Here is a 21,523-nt window from a genome sequence, read left to right on the forward strand (position 1 = left end):
TAAATTAGCAAAACTGTAATTCCCAATGGAAAGCTAAACCCAACTAGAAAAAAATTTGTTAAGGGAATGATGATTCCCATTTGTGTGCCAGTGACGCTCCTGATTTCTTATTCATTAATCATTCCACCGGCATGTCATTTATTCAATAGGAAACAAATCAATTACTTATTTTTATATGTAGCTAAGGCCCTGATACTGTGAACTGCTCAGAACAGACACGAATTGGGAAGAACTGCAAACACTGAATCTTATTACAAGGCTCTTATTAATATTACAGCAGCACCAAGAGACCCTAGCCAAGATCGTAGCCCACTTCGCTCAGCGCTACTGTAACACGGAGCTGAAGAGCCAGCCTAACCCTAAAGGGAATACACGGCATAAACAGACCCTAGCAGGGGAGAGACAGAGCAGAGTCTGCAGAGGAAGGACCTTGTTGCCATCACAGAGGAGAGCTAGGAATGCACGGCAGCATCCCAGTCCTAAGGTCCACACCACTCTCCAGCCCTGCCTGGGCACAAAGACCATACAAATCTGCTGTTTCGGTGTGGTTTTATCCAACTCAGGTGTACGTGAGACCTCACACTTGGAAGGAGCTATCAGTTCTACATCAGTCTTGAAATAATATCTAGACACAAGCTTGATTGTCTACAGGCATCACCAGAGAAATTCTGCTATATTTGATCAAAGACACTATTAAAAAGAACAGAAAATCCAATCCACTGTTGGTGTCTATCTGTATCCACACTTTTACAGAATCTAGGTACAAGTCCATCAGCAGTGAGCACAGGCAAAGTAGGCTGGATTGTGTCATTGTATTTAAAAGTAAAATTAACTCTTGGGTTCACTGTTGAGTTCTGCTCGATACTCTTGAGTTAGTTAAGAGTAGTTCCAGTGGCAGGAGACTGCACGCAACCACCGCTGGCAGTGGTAGGATAACAAAGACCTGCCACAGCGGCCTAGGACTTCCCCAGGGGGGCTCTTGGGTTTTAAGAATCACTTAATTGCAAAACATTGATTTTTATTTCATTCTGATGAAATCAACAAGAAATGATTGCCAGCCATTAATACTGAGGAGCAGAGGCGATACCTGCTTTTTGTGCAGCACAGAATCCAACCAGAAATCTGACTGCCCCATAACTAGGAACATAGGCCCCTATTGTTTGAGATTAGAAAGCCACAGCTTTGTGCCGCAGGCTACAATAATTCAATTTCTGAGGGTTGGCAGAGGAGATTCTGCAAAACACACAGATCAAAGAGCTACACAAGCACAAACATTAGCTTCTTTGCATAATTGGAGTTATATGAATATGCAAAACAAGGGCATCCTAGGAACACCTGTGAAGCCCCTTGACAAACTCCACTTAATTTTATCAACTTTTCCTGCTTTTGACAGCAAAAAAACCCATTGAGGTACAGTGGTACCCAGAGTACAAAATTCTGAGTCCAGCAAATACAAATGACAGACAGAACACCTCCATTAAAGGAGCAGCACTTGCAATACAGAAGAATTGTTCAGTTTTGGGGGCGTTCTGAAATACGATGAAGGAACCAGTCCAGATCCTGGTCAAGGGCAGTAGACACTGCCCAGAAGGAACAAAAGACAGTCCCAGCCACAAAACTGTACAATGAAGGAGACGGAGGTCAAGCAGTACTGCAAGCCTTCTAGAGAAGGCCAACAGTCCCTTCAGAAAGAACAAATGGCTCTGAGTGAACAGATGTCAGTTTTGTTGCAGTGAAACTGCAGGGGAAAAAACCCCATACAAGAAAAGTTAAGCGTAGTCTTTTTCTTTTGATGATTATTAGGTGACTAGTAAACTGGAAGAGGACATTGTCTTTATTTTTCATTTGGAAGATATAGCAAACCTTAGAGATACCTCCTCAACTTTGCTTCAACAGGTAAAACATCTACCAAGCTTTTATAGATCAGTTCACATACACTTTTTTCTTCTTATACCACTGACTCGTTGACAGGATATCTGTATTTATTTCTATCTATAGAAGTAGACACACAAACTACAGTCTTTGCACAGGCCCTACCACGTACAACCTGCAGTTACTGCTGCTGCAATTGATGTGAATCCTCTGATCCCCAACAGGAAAGTGGTCCTCATCTGACAAAACTGACTATCTTATTTTGTCTTTCATTTTAACAGGTTTCCTGCAAGCTGGGCTCTGCTCCTCCATTTGATCAAGGGTACTATGTCCTCAATCAACCCTTCTCCTCAGGTTTTGGGGTTGGGGTTTTTTTCCCCCTCTATTTTTTACAAGCAGTTGCCCAAATCCATGAAAGCAGTAAAAATATTGTATTTTCTCAACTTATTACTATAGCTAATTCCCATTGAGAACAATAATTTCTATAGCAACTCTCAAATGAAGGTCTCAAAGCTCTTTAAATCCAAAATAATTATGTACGTAGACAAGCTGGCAAGGCTGCTGATCGCAGGTTGTAGGCACCTTCCTTCATACAAAAACAACACAGAAGAACCAGGTATGTAATCCACTAACACAGTCTTAGCAAAGCTGTACTTTAACACAAACTCATCCTGCTGCACTAATTACAAAGCAGACTCTCTGCTCAGCTCTCCTGCGCCTTGGCTCACACAGGCAGGCTCTGAATGACAGGTGACTCACATTGCTTCATCTAGTCCAGACCATGAACATCTGGTTTTGAGCAAGGAATACCACATCCACTCAAAACTCTTAGAATAACTTAAGAGTGAAATGGTTTAATTCCAATCCAGGAAAAAGATAGGACTAATTTCTATGTGGTATGTTAATAGGTGTTATTAGCTCCGTATTAATTTTAGTTTCCTCCACTGATGAAGGCTTTCTGATCATTTTAAGATAGCCTATATCCAACACTTCATGGAGCCCTTTGTGCAGAAAAGATGCTGATTTCTGAAAAGTGATGCAGTCAGCCTATGTACAATATTCAAAAGCCAGATACATTGAGTGACCTAAAGGTAAATATTTAAGTAGATTGGGTGAACTTTAGGCCACTTGAGTATCACCATACAAAACTCTTTGGAAAAATCACGTAACTCAGAAAATAACCATGCAGAAGATGCTATTAATTTATTTTTCCATCTACTACAACTCGGTAGCATTGTGCTCCTGTTTACAGTGAATTATTGCCCATAATGCCTGTTGTCTGCCTTTGCACCTAAGATTAAGGTAAGCCTCATTTTGTATACAAAGCACACAAATGCTCATGGGGCTCTGCAAAAGGTAAAAATGAAATGGTGGGCAACATGGAGCAAAGCATCTGATGCAGAACTACGGGAATCGGTACAAAAATGGAGACAGCACCCTGCTTTAGGTAATATCTGACTCTAGAGAGTCATTAGTAGACACATTTAGTACACATTATCAGAGAAGTAGAATCAACATTGTTAGTTTTAAACATAAAGCAACTGTGGCAATTGGTCAATACAGAAAGACCATTAGGGTTGGAGGTAGCTCTACAGCAGGAAAATTAAAAAATTACCAGCACACAGAATACCATAAGCCACCTTACAGCAATCAAGCTGATGTTCACGTTCTACCTCCTGCCAGAGATTCAGTCTCCATATAGAACCATTATACCTGTCTTGCCAATTCAGATCAGCTCTATTATTTAAATGAAAGACTGAGCATCAGAAGAGAACAAGCTCTGCACAGTGTACAGGACATGGTGCTTTTAGTATCAGAAAAAATGATTATGCAACCGTGTTCTGTTTTTCAGTTGGGTTTAGCTGATTTCTTACTCAACCATCAAACCACTATTTGCAAGGATCCATGGAAAAAAATAGCCATGCTCACCTGTTGGGACATTCCCTCCACCTGGTAGGAGCCCCAGGTGATGGTAAGGATACCCTCATACTTCTGATGGGCAGTCAGTTGCTCTCCAACACTATCAGCAGAAAGGTATCTGCACCTCAGAGTGAGGTCAACAGCTTACCTTAAACAGTCTTCACTGCTACTTGACTTTCCCGGTCTCACAGCTACAGCAATTTAAGGTATTGTGAAAATAGTTATCTCCTTCAGCCAATATCAAGTCGAGATATCATTGTCCACAAGGTGAGCAAGAGCCTGAAATCAGCCCTGAACTACTGAATCAGCACAGCATGGTCATGGCTCTACCAGCACCTGTAACTAAGCAAATTTACACAAAAGGCACAAAACCACAGTTAAAAGGATTGTACAGAAGAGAACTTCCCACTTTTCAACCAGTCCCAGAGAAGATCGGATGGGCATCAGGACCTGTCATCAGACAGCAAACCCCTACAGCCCAGGTTTCTAAATAAATTCTAAAATGGGATGCCTGTCAGTCAGCATTTTAAGAAAATCCTATTAGCATCCGAGAAATAAATAGACTAACATTATTCTTGTGTTTCTGATTCCGCCTCAGGTTCACTACAAAGTAACTTGCAGCTCAATAAAAACTGTGACATGTTTTCATGTTATAAAAACAAAGACAAAAACTTATTTATTTACTTTTTACCTCATACATCCCAAATCAATAATTGCACCTATTGATCAATGACATAAATTCAAAACATTAATTTACACTGAGTACCGTAACCTAATAAGGCAGCAACAACTGAATTTGTTGAAATTGATTTTCCTTTTATTTCCAACAGAAAGTCTTCAGGCCCGTAAAATAATAAAATGCAGTGCACAGAGCAGTTAATTATCAATGAGTATCACGAAAAGCTAAAATTAAATTTATTTTTGAATATGGAAGGAAAATATTACATCTCCAGTGCTGATGTTTAAGCAAAAGACATTTCTTGTACCTCTTCCACACATACATTCAAGCCATGTGAATCACAGAAAGGTGAATTTCAGCATATACTGAAATCACTTTGTAATGTAAATAAGTAAAATAATTTCAGAGATATGTACCTACAGAAGCTATAAATTAATGCTGAAACATTTTGTTTTGAAAGGGTAGTATTTATTTTAAATTCCAGCAACATAATTTTGTTAGTAAGTCACTGAAGCAAAATCCTGTAGCACAAAGTGATGTTGCTTTTTGTGGTGCAGAGGTACCTGCTTTCAAGCAGCAATCGAATGTAGGGGAATGTGGAGTCAGCACAGTTCTTCCGGGCCAGCTCTGAGTATTGCATTGAGTGCCACAATCAGCTAATAACTTAGTTTAAACATTCATAGAGGCCTTAAGTTGAACATAATGCAATTTTTGGACAGGAAGACCTACTCAAATCACCTCTTGTGTGGTAACCAGTCAGCTAAGCGCTCTGCAGGTAGTTTGGTAAGGACTGGCAAACTCTGAGGAGACAGCAGGACTATAGCCCTGTGGAGACAAAAGTCTAAGCAATTGCAGAAAGCACCTCAGCATTGCCACGCCACCGGCCTCACCCACAGGCGAAGGAGCAGCTCCATCCTCACATTTCCTCCTTTTGGATCCACCGACACCTGGGCTCTGAACAGGACAAAGCACAAGCAGCTGCAACAGGGAGAGCAAGAGAGGAGGAAAGCCTAACACCGCCTCCACAAGCTACGCTCCATCCTGAGGCACACGCACAGCTCCAGTGCCTTCGGTGTTAACGCCACTCACTCGGCAGGAAATTACAGTGGCTTTATTTTAAATTTCGGTTTACTACCAATAAAAATAGATAGATTTAGCCATCAATCTCCAGCTAATTACAGTTTCCCAGCCCAGCTCTCACCCCAGCTTGGCATGGGCAATTGTTTCCAAGATTCAACCTTTTCCCTCTGAGTTTCAAATGTCAGAAGAGGAGCCTGCTACGAGAGCAGCATTTGCACAATAACTGGGAATCGTGCCAGGACACCCAATCTGTTAATTTGGACAGGTTTCCAAGGAGCCTCCTCATGAAAACATCCATGTCAACTGACCCAGCAGGATTTGAAGTAAGGCCTGGAAGCAAAGGCTTCCTCTCAACCAAGAGCTGTGTTTTTATTAAGCGCATGACACATACCTGGGCACCTTTCCACTACGTACCTCAGGGACCTGACCACCCTCCTGTCCAAATACCAACCAATATTTAAAGCAGGTTACAGTAATAACTTGCAACTTGTCTCTTCTCCGTTTCCCAGGCTCGCAAGCACAGTTCAGCATGCAGTGGCACAGCAGACTCCACACAGGAGTGGCAAGTGCCACTGAGGAGGGTTTGTAACCTCCAGCCAGAGACATGCACAACCAATGGTGGCCTCACACAGGCTGCAGGGCAAGAGACCAGACAAGCCACAGCCTCCTTTGTGCCAGGGTACAAAGTACTGAATGAAAATACTAATACACATAATTGAAATCCTACAGGACACTCAAGGTTTCCAAGCCCATGAATGGCCTTCTTCAGCTTCATGACCAAAAACAAGAGTCACCTCAAGACCAAGGGGCAGCCACCAGCCCAGAGGGCTTCTCCTGCCACCCAGAGCAGGAACTAGGCAGGCACAAGCCATATCAGGGGTTTTTTTGAGAAGTGGTGACTGAAAGAGAGAGGAGATGGTGCAGAGTAGGCAAGGGAATCAACAGCCAGGCTAAAAGGTCCCTGCAGCGTCAGGGCTGTTGAAGCAGACATCATCCCACACGTCTGCCCAGGTTACACCACACCCAGCTGAAACAGCCTTCCAAGTCAAACACCCAGAAAACATAGCTGGAAATATGTAACTGTTCAGTGGAATCACCTGAATCAGGTAACCAGTGCTCTAGTTTGATACTGCGGCGTCAAAGATACTAGTATTTACCAATGCATTGTGTTAGGCCTCCAGTTAGTTGATACTGAAGCACTCAACTAGGAAAGTGTGTGTCTACAAAAGGTGTCTAAATCTATAGTGAGCAGCTGTTATTTCAGAAGATGAAAAGAGCACTTCATTCACGCTACCTAGTCAGATATTTTGACTAAATAAAAGCTAAGACTCAATTTTCAGCCCTTCACTGATACGAACTTTTTTTCTATGCTGTTATCGTGTATACTACCATGGAATATGAGTTCATTTAACAAAACATTAGTCAATGAAAATATATTTTGGGCAGAAAAAATAAGAGTAATTAGCAAAGCTGTCAACACTTTATCCATAGGTACATAAAGGAAGCAATTATTGACACAGATAAATATGAAAATAAAGTTTATGGTTTACTAATATGACTATTTACTGTATTGCTGACTTTACTGTAAGATGATAATATTTTATAGCCAGTTCCTCAAGGTGAATGATTAAAAATTTGCAACAGTCAAGAACCTAAACTGTAACTCATTCCTACTACTATTATATTTATTACAAGTGAGGACTGACCGCTAAAAGCATGGAAATATCCTTGGAATTTTGTAAAAGGTTCCATGAAATTCATAAACCACCAGTGTGCAACACAGTTTGCACTATCTTCACAAAACCTCAACGACAATTTGATGAGTTTATGGACTGTCATCCTTAGGATTATTTTAATAATTTGAAATACCTCACCTGAAAAAGAGTGAGGTCTATCAACAGTCACTGTGAAGCAGACTGCTTCCACCTACCAGCCAGTACCAGGATAAACTGGTCTTCCGGAGCTCCTTACGGTCTCTCCTTTTTTTCTGAGAAAAAAGTGGAAAACTGAGCATTCAGTTAGAGCGTGCACCTCTCCAAGCAAAATATCTAGCACGTCTACTAGTGATCAACAGCTGCAATGACAAAATTCCTGATCCCTACCATTTTATGTCTTAAGTCTTTATGACCTAAGCTCCCAAGTATTTTCTTTTAGTAACACACCAGAGGTATGGAGTAACAGAAGAACAGTAATATATTAACTTTAATACAGGATCAACATACATTGTATCATAGGGTACTAAGAGACACCACAGGCAAGGCTGTCACAAAAATACAGGCACTACTAGTTATTTTATTTCAGCTTACAGGAAATAAGAAAGCTTGAAAGCAGATGCAGAACAGCCACACACACACACACACACCACCCTTACATTCAGCTACCACAGCCTGAAGGTTATGAGTGGTACAAGAGCAACGAAAACAAATCAAGGTATTTTGAACAGACTCCAAGTGCATGGGTCCATCTGTACCAGAAGTATGATTACCAGAAGACATCAGGTTCATATTAATTTTTATTTTCATATATGTACAACTTAAGAAACGAATCTCAATTTGAAAAAGTTCAGAAGTTGTCTTTCAACAGCACAATGTAGACATACCTTTGAGGCAACAAATGTTACTCCTATTAAGGCTCTTATGAAAGGATGGCTATCATGCAAATGCAATTAAAGAGTACATTACAGTTCAAAATATGCAAACAAAGTTCAACTTTAACTCTTTCAGAAAAAGAACATAAACATTGTAACTGTGACCCACCAAAGCATTTACATAACATGCTTGAAGCTAAGTACACAGGCTAAATAAACTTAAGTAAAACGTAACAACTGTCAAGCTATCTTAACCAGATCAGAACTACAGTCAGTGATCAATCCCTTCCAACACCACCAGTGCTAATGTCTGCACCAACCACGCCGTTTTACATTCACATAAACCGCTGCTGACTGCAAAATCCCATATGCTTTTTCAACCTGTTAAGGCCCACATTTTTTAGCTTTGGCATTAATTTGTGATAACTGAAAGTACTTAATCCCTCCACTGAACCTGGGGAAGCGGCATGCACAGAGAGCACCTGCATCGTAGCAGTGTGTGGCAGGAGCTGCATAATGGAAGTTACTTCCGCCAGGCATTTAGAAAGACTCTGATTAATTTCTGTATGCTGTACCCCTTGATTGTGATCTCAGAATGAAAGCTGGGGGTTTTTAAACCATAACCAGCATTCACACTAAATGAAACATGCAATGTTAATCTACAAAAAAAAAATCTTACTGGATATTTTAGTATAGTAATGCTACTTGTGCAAACAGTATCTGAAGATGGTCTAATATTACCAGCAGGAAGAAAGCTTCATTCTTTTCTGTGTCATTACACTAAACTGAAATTCATTATAATGAAGATGGTCAGCTGTGTGACTGTTTCTATTGCCATCACTAACAGAACTCAAAAATAAAAGGCCTGATAATTTGAAAGCAATGAATACGTGAAAAGAAAAAGAACACAACTGTTGTGACCTCTCCCAGGCTGTTACGTGTCCTGCTTGATGTGTGAGGGGTGCTAGATGAGTACTTTTTCCTTCTTCAAGCCTAATGCTAATTTTAGTTGCCTACTCAAAAGGAAACAAATTTTTTAAATTTTATATCATGTAATTTTTTTGGCAACTATCAAACTGCTGAAAGGCCCAGACTTTACAGAAGTTTTGTATCACATTACACTCAATGCTTACAAATTTCTTACAAAGAGTATTCCTCACCTAAGAAAATAGTAGTTAAGAGTAGGAGGATTCCTTTATTTCAGTCCATCTAATTTTGAGTCACAGCAGCATATCGTTTAGATACTGCTAGGCACATACTGTGCGTGTATCTGCAACCAGAAGAACGAAAAAGGAAAAGAAAGATGCATTTTACTTTAATCCTGACCAGCAGCTGTTAGCAATTTTCTTTAGTTATCACTGTGGGACATGATGGATGGGAAGACTCAATATGCTGAGGAACCAGTATGTAGTGTACAAGTGCTCTCAAGAACTGTTGTTCAACAGCACATTCAGTTTAACCAAGAACTACAGACAGTAAGAGATAACAGGTAGTTCTGGGAGCATCTATCCTTCTTCAGAGAAGCTGTCCGATCAAGAGGATAATATCCAGAAGAACAATTGCATGATCTTTTGCTATATAGCTAGTATGTCATTGAAGGAAGAGAAAGTGTTAACTCAAGTGTTAACTCAAACCAAGAAATCTGCATAAAAGAATAAGTTGAGATATTACCATTTAAAGACTTTCCACACACTTTGCAACACAGAGAAACTGGATACACAAAACATGCAAGTCAAACAAAGCTAATTTACAATAAACAAAACCAGAATACACTTATTTCAAGACTTAAAAACATTAAAATATTCACCCAATGCTAAATAGAAGCAATGGAATAAGATCTAGTCACATAATTCAATAAAAATTCAACTGGCTCTTCCAGCCTTTATTTCCCTCCTCTTTTTACTTGTTTTCTTTACAATTGCAGACCATAAACTTACTGAGTGACACAGGACCCGAAAAGCAAATGTAAATAAGGCATCTTCCTCTATTAATAGCAATGCTCCAGGGATTTTTGATTATGTATGTATGTAGCTGCACAGCCTTTTTCCAGCCCATAATTACATGGGATGTCCTTCTCCCAAGGGTAAAGCAGGATGTCAACTACTCCAATGCCAAAAATATTATTTGAAAAAGACATCCTTCCTTCCTGAAGAGACCTATCCCATCTGGATTGCATACTCATTTAAAAGCATGCACTGACACCCGTCACTAACCTTCTGTCTGAAAGTTGTGCCCCATCATTATTAGATGTAGCTCTCAACTCATCAGATGAATCCCAACAGATGAATACCCTTTTTTACACAAGTCTTACAAATAGAAGCCCAGTTAAATAATTAGTAACTTGGTCCCCAAACAAAAGCTCCATTCCAAAATATGAAATTAAAATATTAATCTTTCAAAATGCTCAATCAAGTCATCACATCCATTTTGCCCCAAATCTTAAACACAGACTATCAAGAAAGGCTGGAAGTGATTCATCAAGCTTACAGAGATTAATCCCAGAAAACTTCAAAGACATTCCAATATATTTTAAATGACATAAAAGAATATGAGCAGAACTCTGTCCTAAGACTCAAGAACTTTATAAAAAGTCCCAAATTTTACAAATACAGAAGGTAGCCAACCCGAAGCATGAAATACAAAGAGTTTAGAGTTTTTTTCATCTCAAAACACCTCAAACCACAGAAGGAAACGAACTGCACTAGAAAAAAAAATTTACAAGTAGTCTTCAAGGGGAAGTACCATGTAAAGCACACTGCATTAATCTAGACTTGACATTATGAGGGCATGTCTCACTGTAGCAAGGTCCATACTAAACACCAGATCAGAGACAGAGGATTAAAGTAAAACACTAGATGTCACAGTCACTGTTCTACTGATCCGGGAAAGGCAGAGACTCCAAGGCGAGGAGAAACTATGAACCTCCTTAATAAAGGCCATTCTTGCAAAGTCAAAAAAATCATACATCCAACACTTTCATCCCTTCATTAAAATAGAAATACTAAAAAGGAGCACTCCATAACATATCCCCATTGCTTCTGACTGACACATTGAACCAAAGGTAAAAGCAGAAAGTTAGCAGAGATAATTAGAGCAACAAAGATCTTTAGCACAAGGTAGCATAGCTGAGCAGCCTACCAACCAGCAGATGAATTCTTTTGTTTGCCTCTTAAAAAAAGAAGCTCTTAGTTGACTCTTCAGTTTATTAGGTATAGAAAAGTTTTAATCTAGAGGTCATTCTGAAAAACATATCACACTGTGTTTAAAGCATGTAAGAAGCCCAGCAGAAATCAGTGATGAAGACAACAAAAAAAAGTTTAAGTATTTGCTGGCTTTCCTTCCAAACATTTCAGTGAAAAATGTCAATTTAATGCTGACAGCAAACAAGGATGTCAGTCTAATTAGATTTTTTTTGTTCTGTCATGCTCCTGATCCTATCTAAGTACTCCTCTGAAAAAAAAAAATCTGATCGATGAAGGCACAATTATACAAACCTTAACATTTACTCTAAATGTAGCTATGCAAAAAAGGGTGAGAGGGTAGGGAAAACAAAGGTGAAGTATATTTCTCTTCAAATAATTAAGTCAGTTTATTTTCCAACAGCCATATAAATTTAAAATATGAAACAACAATAATACAGCTATAGAATCTAGGTTTTCTTTCAAAGCAGCAGCTTATAAAACATATAAAAGCTAAAACCTCAGCACAAGCTTCAAAAAAAACAAGGACTGAGTGAATTTTGCCAGAGACATGAAACTCACAAAATACAGTACACAAAAATACTGGAATGCATAAGATATAAAGCTACACATTTTAGGTAAAGAAAGACATTGTAAAGTGTACAAAATTTGCAAAATTAAACCACGGGATTTGGGGGAGAGTACCATGAATACAAAGAAGTTGGCAATTAATACTTGTAAGTGGAGAGAAGAAAGTGGCCTCTTTAAATTTAGCATTCAGTTTTCAGGTTCACGACTTCACTTTCTTAGCATCTTTTTTTCCAGAGTTGTCAGTAGCCAAATCTGCTTTTCTCTTCTGTGACTAAAAAGGAAAAAAAATTTTATAAATTCAATTAAATGGTGGCATTATAAAAAAAAGTATGTGACTAACTATTCAAAAAAGAAGATAAGTGACCCTAATGTATTATATATTTCAATTCGGCTTTGTAGGATATCATGGAAGTGCCAACAAGAATCCCAGATTTAGACACTGAATTCTGCTACCCTTTTCATCTTCTTGAAAACATTACATGGTCTCAATGGTACAGGTACCACACAGACCATGAATTGGATGAAAAGCTCAGGACCTTGACTTATACACAGCTCTTTTCTAAAGATGACAACTCTTCGAAATAAAAGAAGCACTTATTTCTTCTTCCAGGAACTACTATGTAAGGGAAGAATAACAATCTGAGATTAAAGCAAACATATGATGTTAATATGTATCTAAAAAAGAGGGCAGTGCTACATTTTCTTGAAAAAGAGTTGTCTTCTGCTACTTAAACAAAAAAGATTCTTCTCAAAAAAGCCCCAAAATACTATGAATTGGGAATGCCTATGTAAAATCTAGGAGAGCTGTGAAGAGACAGATATTACAGTTTAATTGCTCAACTAATGGGTTAAAGAATCAGTGGCTATAATTATCTTTTTCATTTTCTAACAAAATATAATTGAATTTTGCCACAGTAGAAGTAAAGTAAGTGCTGCTAAACATACTGCTGTAACTTTTGCTCCTCTTTTCTTCTTTTCAGCTCGCTCTTTTTCCTCAATTTCCATATTTTCTTTTTCTATTAATGATATGAGAGTATTGCAGCGTCTCTGAAACTCCTAAGGAAACAGAAAACATCAAATTATCTAAATTAATAATACAAAGTCTCTCATTTACATAAATATGTTCAAAATTCTTGAATTCCAAAATTCCTAGGTTTTCTAAAAACATTCAATATTCATGTACTAACGATGAGCTTAGTTATTGTTCACCTGCCTTTACCTTAATGTAATTTTCTTTATAGACAGATTTACTGAAATAGTCAACTGCCTGACAAGGAGTTCTCAGGATTGTCTGTATCTTCCAAACTGACACCCCAAAAGACTGATTTGATCTTTCATCTCTTTTAGCTGATGTAAATTACAGCCTGCCAGCATACTATGCCAGATTTTAGGAAAAGAGGCCTTCAAATATATCTTTAGAGCAGAGAGAAAAGGAATCAAAGCTATCTTAAGAAATACTTTTCTGTGGCACACGGACTAGGTTTTTTGTGATAAGACACTGTAGAGCTCCAAACTGCCAAAAACTTATCCAGTCTTAAATTGCGAACTCACTGTTGTAGGTAGCAGGCCCTAAAGGCTTTTAGCATCAAGGCTTCCAAGCCATCTGAAAGTGATCAAGATTAAATGCCATAACATCATTTCTACATTAAAAATATTTCCAACTCTAGAAGTATCTGCATTGCAATTAATAACAGCTGGCTTGGTTAATACAACTCATTTGACTTGGGCAGTTTCTTGTATCCCATCTCAAAAAATACATCTCTTTCATACCAAATACATAATAGTATTCATTTTAATTATAATTTTTCAGTATGTTCTATGTATATTGAGAACTGTGATTCCATGGGCTTTTCTTGCCAACTCAAAGCAGAAAGCTTTCTTTTGAGGAAAAAAAAAGCCAGAAAAATGTGTCTTATCTCTTAAATTCAATGAAGCAATTTTTGAACCACAAGCTACCCTAGAATTACCTACTAGCATAAATCTTAACCTGCACCTGGTCTATCTGCAATGAAGTGAACAGGTGACCTTTTTGCCCAGGAATTAGTCTCTATTTTCTCAGCATCTATAATCTGTATATTGCCTCAGCCATCATGTTACATGATGGAAAACGATGCAGCCTGCACGCTTTCTTGATCCTGAACATTCTGAAACAGTCAAGCATATGACTCATCTTTGAGACATTTATACCCTTGAGCTTAACCACGTTCCTTAAGTTCTATAGTTTCTACAGACTCCTCTACAAAAGGGGGCTCCATGGCCTCAGGTTAAAGCTATGTAATTCAGAATGGGCACGCAGCATCCTGCTGCCACGTGATTTATTTTTTTTACCGCAAAAAAATTCAGGACATTTTTCTTTACAAGTCCCTACTGGAAATGTTCCAGTCTCATACATGTAGTTTTGCAAACAGAGTATTATAACAAGTCATTTCTACCATGTCCATGTAAAAGTAATCCCACACTCCCCAGTACAGGTTCAACCATAAATTAGGGCCCCATGCTTGTGCCCTGGGATGTGACAGTCCTGCTGGAACTACAATACTCTCACTTTAACCAATAAAAACCCTCAAATTCCACCCATGGAACAGTTTTTAGATAAAAAGGCAACAAGCCTGAGAAAATTTAAGTGCAAGCCATTCCAACATACATTGCATCCCCAAACATAGAACAAAAGAGAGCCTCTGTCCCAAAAACCTACACTCTATAGATGAACAGAGATAATTAAAAAGGAAAAGACAGAAGCAGAAAGATGATTGTCAGTATGTCAGAAGCATTTTACGTCATTTAAATTTGTGTACATTGCACTCAAAGACTTCGGAGCTGTGGGTAAAGACCAATTACAAGCTGCTCCATAATAACTATCAGCCAGATCTTTTCTAGTATATGAGAAACTGGTTTGTGTTAGATTCAAGACAAGGAATTAATCAGAATGGACTAAGAAATAACCTTGATCTATTTCCTTAAGGTACAAAGAAAAATCCTCCTCTTTCCTGGGGAAAAATACATACAGTTATTAATGTATGTATTTAAGTGTACAGCCTTATGGTTAGACTTCTTGATGAAGTTCTCCAGAACAACATGCTGTGGACAGAGGATGGACTCAAAACCAATCTTCTCTGGAGAATCACACAAGCAGTTGACAGTAAGATGCGGCATGCACACAGGTTTCTTTATACCTAAATCCTCCACTGAGCTACTGAAATTTCAAGGTGGACTGATCCATTCCATTTTATTACTATAAAAATATAGTTAAAGGGTTTTAAATGCCTTGCACCTTTAGAGATTTTATTCAGTGTGGCCTGATACTTTTCTCTTTAGGATGGAAAGAGATAAGATGTACTTTGCTCTCCCCTTCATAGCTATAAAGACTAGTATTGCAATAAATAAGATGGGAGCACTGAACCATCACCTTCTGCATGACTGAAGGCAGAGATGCTGACTTGGGAGTGAAAGTAGTCCTACACTCTGTCAACAGGCCCGTATGTTCCTGTTTTTACAAAGGAGTCATTTCTCTTACACTGAGTAGGGTTTGCAGAAAGGTAAAAGAATACGCACGATTTATGACTTCAGAAAACAGATACATGAGTCACTACTGCCATGATATTTTACATTCTTCCAGCATGGACAGAAATAAAAGAACAACAACTAAACTTAATTTTTTAAGCCTCTGTGCCCAGTTAAAAAAAAAATATACAATTTTAGGCACTCCCAATCTCTGAAAACTTACATTTTGAGTAAACCATCTAGTTTTGGAATAAATAAATGAAGCAGAATTTTTGTTTTCCAAAGAGAAATCTTCAGAAGTAGAAGTAGCAGAAATAAGATGGAAGATAAATTAGCTATTTACGTGGAATTCAAGAGACATCTAGTGGTTAGTAGAAAACAAAGTTTTCTCAGAGAGCCTGGTAAGTCCTTTTCAGAATTACACTGCCCTTTCTATCTTGTTTCATATTAGTTTGAATGTAATAAAGGGTAATTTTGAGATCACATGTGAATTTCAGTATTTTAAGAAGTTTTATCCACTTTGACCAAACTTACTATTTAGCCCTTTATAAAGGTGTTTATACTTGGTTTATACTTGGTTTATAAAGGTGTTTATACTTGGTTCGTTTTTCTTGGTATCAAGTGACTTTCCAGCACATTTCTTCATAAAAGTTACCAAGCTAGTGCAAAATAGACCCACAGAAATTAACTTCCACTAATGTCAGGATATTTGAATACATAAAATATATCAGTGATTGGCAGTTATAAACTACTAAACCATACATATGACAGTTAAAACATTTAAGAAAATTAAATGCACACTGAAAGATTACTTTATCTTTGCATTTTCATACTATTTTCAATTGTCTAACAGCAGAAAACCTAAAAATATTAATGGATAGCATTTTAAGAGAAAACATAAGCCAAAAGATTCACTATATTCCCACTGCCTCAATTTCAGCTTTAGACACCATAGAACATATTTCTACACTTTAGCAAATGATTCCCCTCCCCTTTAAAAACAAAATTATACTGAAGACAAAGATCTACAAGATTTAAATTGAATATTTAACTCTACCTGATTTCACTATATGTCAACTAATATTAAATGTTGAGCTACATTTTTAATTTCTAGTACCCGTTTCTGTGATTTACTCAAATGTATTCCTCCATAGACAACTTAAAGGAAACTTCATAACGGACTAAATACTGGACCTTTCTTTTCTCTTTATAGACATAATTTTAAAATCCAGTATTTCTTCAGACAGACATTTTAGCAAGTAAAGCTTGTTAATTCTTTTTAATTAAGGGATAACTGCTACACTATCCAGAAACACTTTAATTGCTGAAATACCAAGTAGAAATTGTATTGCATAATTATAAGTAGCAGTGGGAAAAGCAAATATTCCCACCTGTTCAAATACACATTTTAAATATTTTATCTTATGTTTTATTTATTCTTATAGTACAGTACCCAGAAGTCTGAAAGAACATTTTTATAAACAAATCCTGAGGCCAGGAAATTAAGAGTGAACAATAGTGCACAGTGGTTCTACAATTGCTAGACTACACTGCTAAAATAAAATATCCAGATTTGTATACAAAATTACATCACTGCAGCACAGCATTTAATTAGAAATTTGCTTACAAGACAATGGGGACAATCTATGAGAGCTGTATAAGGGACAGTGTGCTCTTTTGTATCAGCCATGACCAATACAGTTTTGTAACTCAAGCAGACAAAAAACATGTTCCAGCTCTCACTCATCACAAGTGAGTAAGACAAAGTTATTTCCGGTACTATAAAAAAAATCTGGAAGTACATTTTTCCCCCACATAATACATTCACATGAAAACACACGTGTGTGTTTCTTATGTAAGGTGCACAGACTTACAATTTTTTCTTCTAAGAAAAAAACTGAATCAGGGAAAATCTGAGCAAAAATTCCAGGGCAGAGCTAACAGCTTTTTGTCACTAAGAGTCCCATATTCTGAGGTTGGTACCTACATAGCTTATTATTTGCAACCACAGTAGTTTCTGTTAGTGTTATCACTTACCACTTAATAACTGAATTAAAAAAGGACAGCTCTGCTCTTCAGACAGAGAAAGGAAAACAAAATACAGCTAAAATTCAGCTTACTAATCTACTTGCTATCAAACTTCTATTATGTTCTCTAAGTATGAACAAAATCTTCAGAACAGTATAACCAAAAAAATTTAAGCACTCGCATGTGAAAATCCTTATTCACAATGACAAAGTGCATTTCAAACCAATTGCTTCAATGATTAATTCTTATATGAATCACTAAATTCCCTCATGGTTTTAGAGATTAAGTACCAATATCAGAATAGCTGTTCTTTCCTCCCAGTATATAATTCAGAAGTTTTCAGTCTTTGACATTGTCCAACAATTCTGAAAAGCAGGCATATTTTAAGTGACAGTGTTTAGTAAAACTTGTGGTTTGCAACAAAAATAACAAGGATATTTGCAAGGATAGTCTACCTCTGCATTAATCCCTTTGGGTAACATGGGACTTGAGCCTGGCAGGTTTTCTAATCTGTTTCACCTGTATTGTGTTTGCTATACTATGGGAAAAGGTTATTTTATTAAAAACTAGAAATAAGTTATTTTTTTCAGCACTTCATTTCCTAGACTCCAATATTCTGGCACAAATCCAAACTGTATGTGATGGTGCTTAAAAAAGGGACAAGATGTTTCATATAGTCCCTTGGTCCATGTAACCAGTACCTACCATTGCAGTTCTAGATTTGATAAACCAGTCAAATCTGAACTGAGGAGCATTGCGCACACACTGCCTTAGTTCCTCGTACACATTTTCTTTGTCAAAGCCCATCTTGTGTAACATGCATATCAAAAATCTGTCTTCTTCTTCTGTGTAATTTTTCCCTTTGTTTGTTCCATACTGAATACGCAACTGATGAAAAGGTGCTTTGTACCTTGCAATCTGAATTCAAAACAAAAATAAGGACTATTAAACATACAGGATTTATTACATACTAGTGTACATTACTGATATGTGGTACATCATATGTGCTATATAAAAAGACAGAACTTCCATCCCCAACGACTCCTTTTCTGAAGGAATTTGGAAGAAATCAGTTACAGAAAACAAAAAACCTGCAATGATTACTTTGGCATCGAGGGCTTTCTTGATACTGATCCTCCGTTGAATTCTTGCCTCTCCTCGTTCAATCTGAGCCATAATCCTCTCAATGTCCTGTAGTTCATTACAACGTTCCCAGAAGACAGCTAAAAATGCAAAATGTAATTTATAAAATAAAATCTTTTCCTCTACTCTTACTACTTTACTCAGTTGAGGCACTCCAGCAAAAAAAAAAAAAAGGAACACAGTTTGTGGTTTCGTTAAATCTTCAAGATTGCTAATACTCTCCCTTTTACTATGCTATCCAAGATATAAAGTTGCACAGACTCTTTATTCAATGTCTTTAAAAGTTAACTATGAGCAAAGGTTTAGAAACAACTGTAACAAAGTTTACAGTCAATTAACTATAGTCATGTAAAACTGAAAAAAATTTTAAGGATAGCTTTTCATAACAATGGTGAAACAGGTTAGAGCTGCTAGTCTAGCAGTGAAACATTCGTATTTCAGTTTTCAGTAGCTATCTCTAACCTTAGAGACTACTTAGTCTAGCTGTTGTAAAACCCAGTGATATGAGTCTTCTCCAGTGACACCTTTTAGCAAAACCAAGATAAATTCAACACTTTGAAGGGAACTCTTGTGGAGCTCTTCCTTAAGCTATAGCAAGGACATTGCAAAGTTAAATTTTATGAAGATGTTTAGTAAAATTAAATCCAATGATGAAAAGGGAAAAATTCTGTACAAACTAAAAAATACTATGTAAATACAAAAGACAAAGATACAACGTACTAGCTAAAATAGCATATGTACTCACAGCATAAAGAATCATGTTGCCACTATAAGGCAGCTTCATGATTCCACAAGACCATGTTGTCAATGTAAATTAACTATGCCAATAAATTTTGACTAAGGAGGGATAAAGGCAGCTGAAGGCATCTTTATATGCTGCAAATTCAAGCTTTTTAACAGAATTAAGAGTTCTGAAAAGAACCATCATGCACGTTTTAAAAAAATATCCTTAAGACATCTAAATTCTACACCTTGTAACTTTAAAACAATATGTAGCAAAAGTGATGGTGATACCACGTGATTAAGAAATAAATTTCAAAATATCACAAACCTGAATACTCAATGACCTCCTCAGGTGACTTTCCCTCCACCTCACGGGCAATATTGTCTATATCATCACGACCATATTTCTCATTAGCTTTAATAAATTGGTTAAAATCTCTTTTATTCCAGTTTGTAAAACCCTGTAAGCAGCAAGAGACCAAGAAGGCATTACTAGGTAGAAGTGAAGCATTTTGCAAAATTTTGTCTTATATATCATTTGCTCCAGTTGGCAATGCCTCTGCAATGTCATGTAATTACAGTGGTTAATGGTCTTTCAGGATTTCCATAAACTTGTATTATCCAGGGTTTATTACTGAATCATTACAAGTCTAAAGAGTTATTTTTGTGCATGAATCCACATGCATTAATAAGAGCTTTTTACTCTGTTTCTTTGGAGAAATACTATGCAAAAAGTTTAAAAAGAAAATAATCTCAATGACAAGTTACTGTAATTTTATTTACATCACCCATCAGCAGAAATTAAGCAACAAATGTATTAGGAGTATAGGGTGATCAAGTGCAAGCATCACTACGCGATCTTACAGTAGTGTAATTATCTAAAGCAAGGGCTCCTACTTCAGACATTTACAAACCTTGAACCAAACAGCTGGATGAAAGCGTAAATATGTCAAGAAATAATCTCTAGTCCAACAAGATGCAATCAAATGGAAACTCTATAGCACTGTCAAACAGAAAATTTGTTATGTACCAAAGAAATGAATCCAAAACTGTACAGTTAAGTGAGGTGCAATGCACAAAAACATCATCCAAGAATGAGACATTACAATTTAAAGACAGGGAAAGGAGAAAACCTCAAGAACGAACAAACAAGAAAATCACATGCCTGAACAGCAATTTGTACTGCATTGAGTTTCTTTCATCACAGAAATACATTTACAAGCAACTCTGTCAGTTCTACAGCTGAGTGAGCTCACTGCACAACTAGATAGCATCTTTACAAGAAGTCTAATATAAACAACACAAATATTTCTTTCTTAATCATTAACAGTAGTACTGACATGCATATTAGCACCAGCTTAAGTATTTCCTCTGTTATAAACAGGTCAAATTAATAGTCAAACTGTGACCTTGCAAATTTCCTGTCAAGGTACACTACCCCCAATTCTTTTACAGAAAATTTTCTGTATCAAAAAATCCTGTTACTTTTTGAGACACCCCCTTCTCCTTAACAATTAGCTTTTAATAGTCTTACTCAGCAGGTTATCAATCCAAAAAGTCAAAACCTAGCCAGTGACAGGGATACAGTCCCAGTATAAAAGGAACAGACCTAACCACCCAGCTGGAACAAAATTAATGAATGCGACATGATGTCTTACACATCTGTGTAAATACCATATATGTTGATAGAGGCTTGTCCTGCGATTCAAACCTTTTTTGATAAAAAGCACTCAAGGTAGGCGCATATACGAAAAACCCACTGACTGGGTTTCTGCATGTATTGCTGGGTAGTGCACCTACTAGACAAGTCCTTGCCTCAGAAACATTGCAGACGTTCAAGGAAATAATAGGTGACTAAGACAAACTTTTTCAAGGCCAGGAAAGGTTCCTCAAAGCAAAACCAAAATCATTACATGTTGTGCGCTTCCTTCTTTCTGTAAACAATGTAGCTTTCTTGTGCATATTTATCATTATCAGTTTTTATATTCCATACTAGTAAAAAATATATGATGAAATGGTTCAGCTGCTTTTATTTTACCTGTGTTAGAAGCTTTTCTTTCTCTTCAGTTTCTTCAGTATTCAGAGGCATAGACTCATCTATCTTCTTTTGTTCCTCTTTTTGTACCTGAGCTGCATTTGGGAGGTCAGGATTCCTGGGGACCTAAAAATCAGGTGTTTCAATAAGCCCTGGTGCAGCAGTGTTATTAAACAGACTGTACA

The 21,523-nt window shown here is 37.3% G+C and overlaps 1 protein-coding gene across 1 annotated transcript in view; it reads right to left on the reverse strand.

Annotated features, from left to right (window-relative positions):
- Nucleotides 1-8,045: 8,045 nt before the first annotated feature.
- The window catches only part of SMARCA1 (SNF2 related chromatin remodeling ATPase 1), a 34,435-nt gene continuing 20,957 nt past the window's right edge, over nt 8,046-21,523 (reverse strand). Inside the window, exons 19-24 of the mRNA XM_075763592.1 lie at nt 21,342-21,464; nt 19,632-19,764; nt 18,542-18,660; nt 18,143-18,355; nt 12,854-12,964; nt 8,046-12,179 (exon numbers count right to left, since the gene is read on the reverse strand). Of these exons, the coding sequence (XP_075619707.1) occupies nt 12,108-12,179; nt 12,854-12,964; nt 18,143-18,355; nt 18,542-18,660; nt 19,632-19,764; nt 21,342-21,464 (771 nt within the window). The 3' untranslated portion in view covers nt 8,046-12,107. The remainder of the gene's footprint in view (nt 12,180-12,853; nt 12,965-18,142; nt 18,356-18,541; nt 18,661-19,631; nt 19,765-21,341; nt 21,465-21,523) is intronic.

The sequence above is a fragment of the Balearica regulorum genome, chromosome 11 (assembly GCF_011004875.1).
Source record: "Balearica regulorum gibbericeps isolate bBalReg1 chromosome 11, bBalReg1.pri, whole genome shotgun sequence".
NCBI classification, from domain to species: domain Eukaryota; kingdom Metazoa; phylum Chordata; class Aves; order Gruiformes; family Gruidae; genus Balearica; species Balearica regulorum.